The 6,035-nt window shown below is 30.4% G+C and overlaps 1 protein-coding gene across 1 annotated transcript in view; it reads left to right on the forward strand.

Moving 5' to 3' along the window:
- Nucleotides 1–4,247, forward strand: part of MANEA (mannosidase endo-alpha) — a 29,414-nt gene extending 25,167 nt beyond the window's left edge. Inside the window, exons 4-5 of the mRNA XM_087817516.1 lie at nucleotides 49–125; nucleotides 851–4,247. Of these exons, the coding sequence (XP_087673642.1) occupies nucleotides 49–125; nucleotides 851–1,493 (720 nt within the window). The 3' untranslated portion in view covers nucleotides 1,494–4,247. The remainder of the gene's footprint in view (nucleotides 1–48; nucleotides 126–850) is intronic.
- Nucleotides 4,248–6,035: the final 1,788 nt, after the last annotated feature.

Below are 6,035 nucleotides of genomic sequence, written 5' to 3' on the forward strand. Positions count from 1 at the left end.
TATACTTTTATATCATAGATAATTTTTTCTCTAATATTTTTGTTTTAGGTCACTTTTCACATCGAGCCATATAGGAATCGAGATGATCAAAACATGTACAGAAATGTCATATATATTATAGACAAGTGAGTTCCTTCTCTGTTCATCAATTAATTTTGTAGTGAATATTGAAGTCATTTTGAAGAACATTTCTGAAGTTCCTTACAGTTCACTTTCTGTATGAATAATTAAAGATTGTTCTTTAGTAACTTATGTGTATTTTAGGCTACTTATGAAATCTTTATACTGACATTTATAAATATTATTCTTCAAATCATATGAATACAGAATTTTGTCTCTTTAAAAGAAGGTTCAGATTATGAAATGTGAACTGCTTTTATAGCAGTGGACCCACATCTAATATTTTCATTTATATTTAGTCTGAGTACAAGTAAAGAATTTATTAACACAGTTTCATTTTGTTCAAGGGTATTACTGATAACAGTCTGTGACAGATGCCATACCTCTTACAAAGAAACTTGGCAGCAACAGTGGGCCATTTACCACTGATACAACAGTGAAGTTTATATATTCATGTAGAAAATGGGCTTTTCATAGTGTTAGTCATCATTTGTAGACCTCAATATAAGAAAATTTCTTGTTTGGTAGTTTCTTAATGTATCTAGTATTTCTTTAATGTATGGAATTAAAATGCATTTTTAATAATTATATAACTGACTCCCCAAAGAAGGTGGGGAGGGGGAGTCAGTTGTATAAGTGACTGATTACCTTCATTTTTTAGTACATAATTATTATCTATGGAAAATGAACTGTGAATTTTATTTCATTTTTGCCTGTGTTCGTATTCTAGATATGGAAATCATCCGGCCTTTTACAGGCACAAGACTGAGAGCGGCATTTCTCTTCCTATGTTTTATGTCTATGATTCCTATATTACAAAGCCTGAACAGTGGGCCAACCTGTTAACCATCTCAGGGTCTTGGAGCATTCGCAATTCTCCTTATGATGCATTGTTTATTGCACTTGTAGTAGAGGACAGGCATAAATATGATATCGTTAAAAGTGGGTTTAATGGCATTTACACATATTTTGCCACAAATGGCTTTACTTATGGCTCATCATATGAGAATTGGGCTAAGCTAAAGTTATTTTGTGATCAGTTCCAACTAATGTTTATCCCAAGTGTGGGCCCAGGATACATAGATACCAGCATCCGTCCATGGAACACTCAAAACACTCGGAACCGAATCAATGGGAAGTATTATGAAACTGCTCTGAATGCCGCACTCCAAGCCCACCCCAGTATAATTTCTATCACCTCTTTCAATGAGTGGCATGAAGGAACTCAGATTGAAAAGGCTGTGCCCAAAAGAACCGGTAATACAGTGTACCTGGATTACCGGCCTCATAAACCAAGTCTTTATCTAGAACTAACTCGCAAGTGGTCTGAAAAATACAGTAAGGAAAGAGAAACTTATGCATTAGCTCACTAGCTGCCTGCTTCTAAATGCACTGATTAAGTTTAATAATTACATAAATCACCTAATTTCAGTATATGCCTTTTATTTTGAGTTATGGAAAGAAAACTGTCAAAATCAGTATGCATTGTTACTATTTTATAAAAATAATTTGTACTTTTTTAAAGGGAGTAATGTTGTCATTGACACCCTTCACAATGCTGCACTGAGAGAAAATTGTGCAAAAAACATTCCTTGTGCCATCATCTGCTAAATTTCTGACTAAAATTGAAATCCTGCTTTCTTAGCAATTTAATTTTCATTTCACAAAAGATAAATGCTTATTACATAAAGTTGTTAGTTCACAGTTAAATCCTACTTGAAATAGGATTGTGTGTTTGTTAACGTCACTTCTAAATTTTTTCGGTGATTCAATAAACTTTGTGGTATTAGTGTTTGGATTCTTTATAACTCTTTAATAATAATTAACAAAAATGAAATCCTATACCTTAAACCTTACTGTGAACCGTATTGTGTTGGGAAGGCCTGCCTTCTGCAGCACAGCATGTGTCATCATTTGCAGATGTTTGGTTACCTGTAGCATGCTAGGTGTTTGCATGTCTAATGTTTCTGCTTTATAATACCGAATCCCAGATTTCAGAAGCTATAGAAAGTTCTCTTATAAAAGTTAACAATTGCTTCTCAAGTAAGAAAACATAGTTGTTTCACAATTATTATGAAGATATAATGTCCAAAATGTTATCATTTTTAAAGGACCTTGTCAGTCTTTAACTTCTTATTCTATCCATGTTTTTCAGTTTAATCGGAGACCAATTGTTAGATAAAAAAAAGTTGATACTAATTTTGGATTGCCTTCTTCTACAATTTTAAGCTATTTTTACCAAAAGTAATAGAGAACATTTACTTAGAGTTTGTTGTTTTTTTTTAGTTTTTTAGGGACATAGAAATGAAAATTCTTTTATACCTTAAATTCATTCCTGAAGTTTATTTCCATCATAAAGTCTTAAACTTAATGTTTTATTTAAAAGACAATATTTTAAGTTATTGTGAGTAATAATATTCTAATTTAAAAACATTGTACTTTTCTTGTCCCTGTCAGGTTAAATATTTGTGGTCAGTTGTTTGTCATATTGTGACAAATTAATCACCTGTATGCTAAAAATAAATCTCTTTAAAAACTAGAGAATAAAATATATTCTATTACTTATTATAGTTAATATTTGTAACTAGAACTGTAGTAAAAAGTCTAATATATATATTATTATATGAATATTATTTCACAAGAGAAGTAATAGGATAATATTAAACAATAATGCGTATAAATCTTTAAAAACAGTCTCAAACAAATTAGCAGTGGAATTAATCATAAGACAGCCCATCAGAGGTTGAAATTTTATTTTTAAGAAGTGGTTTTGAAGTAAAATAATATGTTTATAACTTAGAATTTGCCATTTCTCAGAGAATGATCAGGCCACAGGAAATTAGTAATAATAGTAATAATCTACTTTCTATAAGAAGTTACAAGGAAAAAAAACACACGATACTGATTGATATAACCAAGCATCTTCATAGGAACACTCATAGATATAACCTGTGGACTTTTTTTCTTATATTTAGTTTGCCACTATGTATTATCATAGAGATAAACTCTAAATATGTCAGACCTAATAATACTTTATAGCATACCATGTTTTGTTAAAGTTTACTTAGAGAAATATCTACTACCAAGGAATTTTTGTCATTGTTTATGTTGTATATTTGAACCCACTATGGTAGAAAATTAATTTTATGAAATAGTTCTAAGATGGAGAATGTATAAAAACGCAGTCAGCAAGTCCTCAACTTGGATACCACCACTTCCTGTCCTGCTCCTCTTGCAGAAATAGGTAATCTCCTACAGCACAGTTTACCTCTGACCTTTGTTGTGGTTCCCAGCACATCACCCTAACTAGCCAGGGACGGTCCGTCAGATGGCAGTAATATAAAACAGATTCTGTCTTCGCTGCAGAAAGTTACTATGGAGGGAAGAATGTTCAGAGCCTTATCACATATTGGTTTACTAATTTATAATTATATGAATATCATGTTCCTTTTTTAAAAAAAACAGTTATTAGGAGGAATTCTAGCTAATAGTTTTGTTAGTCTTAGGGAGGGATGCTTTCAATCTTTCTCAGGTATTCATTATAGCTGCCTTTTTCATTTGACTAGTACCAGTTTAGATCATTATGATCACAAGTAATAAGAGCAAAGAATGATTTCCTAATTTTAAAACTAAAGGTTTAATTCAGTAAACTAAAATAACTTAAAAGAAAAAGCAGTGTAATATAGCAATGCATGAGTCATAATGAATTATTTTATGGTTTAATCAGTCCAATTGTTTTGACTGTGTAGAAGCCAGATTTTTCCTTCATTGCTCCCTATAAGGACTAGCACTGTCAAGAACTGCTATTATTGTTTGTATTGGTTTCATGTTAACATTTTTTTGTTTAAGAGTGTGTAATCGACTATTTTGTTATATGGATTAGTTAACTTTCATTTAATAAAAGCATACATGAAATATATTGTATCTTAGGTTTAAAAATCTGTTCCTTTCTATTTATGAAATGTTATTTAATTTCTGATCAGTAGATGAAAAAGTAGTATTCAGTCACATTCTGTATAATTTCTCTATTTGAGATATGCAGCACTTACAAAGTAGATATCTTTAGTTGTTACATACTTTTAAAACTGTAGATCTGAGTGATACATAAAAGTTTCTTTTTTAATTTGGGAGGTGTTTTGTTATTTTTTCCTTTGGGCAAAATCCTGTATTAGATCTGAAATCCTTTAAGAAATTGATCTTCCCCCAAAACAGCAAAAGTAACAAGCCACCTGAACAATCTACTAAGTTCATAACTGTGCTTTTTCAAACTAATCAGTTATTCGATTTAATTCCTGTGACCACTCTTAAACTCTGTAGTGCCTGCAGAAAGAGTGCTTGAAAATCTATCTCCAAATTTTGAATTAAGGTCAACACCCTCATGTCCCACAGTACAGAGCTATACACTTTATTTACGACCAGCAAAATTTTAGTTATTTTTATAAATATTTAAAATTTCACAATAAAAATTGACTTAGCCACAAGCAAAATGGGTTTTTTTTGGCTCACATAGTCCCCTTTTAAAAAATGCACTTCAAATTAAATTTTATACTCACTTTGTTATGTATCCATCCACTTAAAGGCTAAATGTTACTGTATGCCTAACGTAAGGCTATTAGTTTTGAAAATTCCATTACTACTTTGGCTTAATTACAGAGACTCATTTATTCTTAGTCAAATCAAAAAACTTAGTAGTTGTGCTGTTCTATTCCAGGTATCAGTGAAGGGTCATGTGATTAGCTTTTGTTGTTATACTATTGCTGTTTAATTTATGACATCAAAAGACAAAATAATTTGAGATCTAATAAGCAAATAGTCATAGATCTAAAATTTACCAAACTCAAAACAGTGGCACTTTTTCTATTGAGTGTTCTAGACTTCATTTAAAAGAATTATATATATTGAATTTCAAGTTTCTCAATTTATATACAAAATAAACAATACATTTAAACAAAGATAAAAGGCCTTTTAGAAACTTCCACTGGAATAACTGTTTCATGACACAAAGCAATGATGTACCATGGTAAGAATTCTACATACGATTCTACTTACGGTATATGATTGTATCATCATTCTTTTGTGTGTTTGTTTTTGACTTTTTGAAAGAATAGCATAGAAATCTGAGCAAAGATCATTGTAAACAACACAAAATAAAGTGACAAGCTCCAGCCACTCAATAACATTTAAAATAAATACATTATAATTTGCCTATGCATAAAAGTATTTTGAGTCAGTTTTACAAAAGCCATTATCAAACCACTGTATCACCAGTTTATCTAATGTAATGTGGTCTTGACGCTGATCTTGAAAATAACAAATGAAAAATAAAAATATATATTTAGAAGAAATTCAATTGTAATGCATGTAGTAAACTTAAGAAATTTATGTTTGAACACAGTCACCTAGGAGCCACCACTTTTTGTTTGTACATACTAAATACATACTTACTGAATACTACTGTACTGTAGATCGTTTTTAAGTTACCCAGACTTATATTAGGCACGTTGCAGACTATTAAACTATAAATATTAAAATTGTGCAGTCTAATCTTTGACTACATGTAAAAAGTTAATTGCAAATCCAATTGCTATATTCTTGAAAAATTGCTCTTTTACTATATTTGTTTAATTAAAGTGCATTCCTGAAAATTATGCTCTTGACTTTTTAGGTATTTTGTAAGAAAAATATTTAATGACAATGATATGAAGAGGAGCTGAGCTCAAATTCTATTTTATTTTTCCTCATATGAATATTATGTGTTTGTAGTTAATCCCCAAATAAAATATTGTGTTAATATACATTATTTTCTCATTTCATTTTTTTAACTCAAATCATTCTTAAATAGAATTTAGGTAATGTTCCCTCTTATTAGAGTGTGTGTATTCCTCTGATGCGTTTGAAAAAGGACTTGAAGCATT

This window comes from Miniopterus natalensis, chromosome 5, assembly GCF_054644295.1.
Source record: "Miniopterus natalensis isolate mMinNat1 chromosome 5, mMinNat1.hap1, whole genome shotgun sequence".
NCBI classification, from domain to species: domain Eukaryota; kingdom Metazoa; phylum Chordata; class Mammalia; order Chiroptera; family Miniopteridae; genus Miniopterus; species Miniopterus natalensis.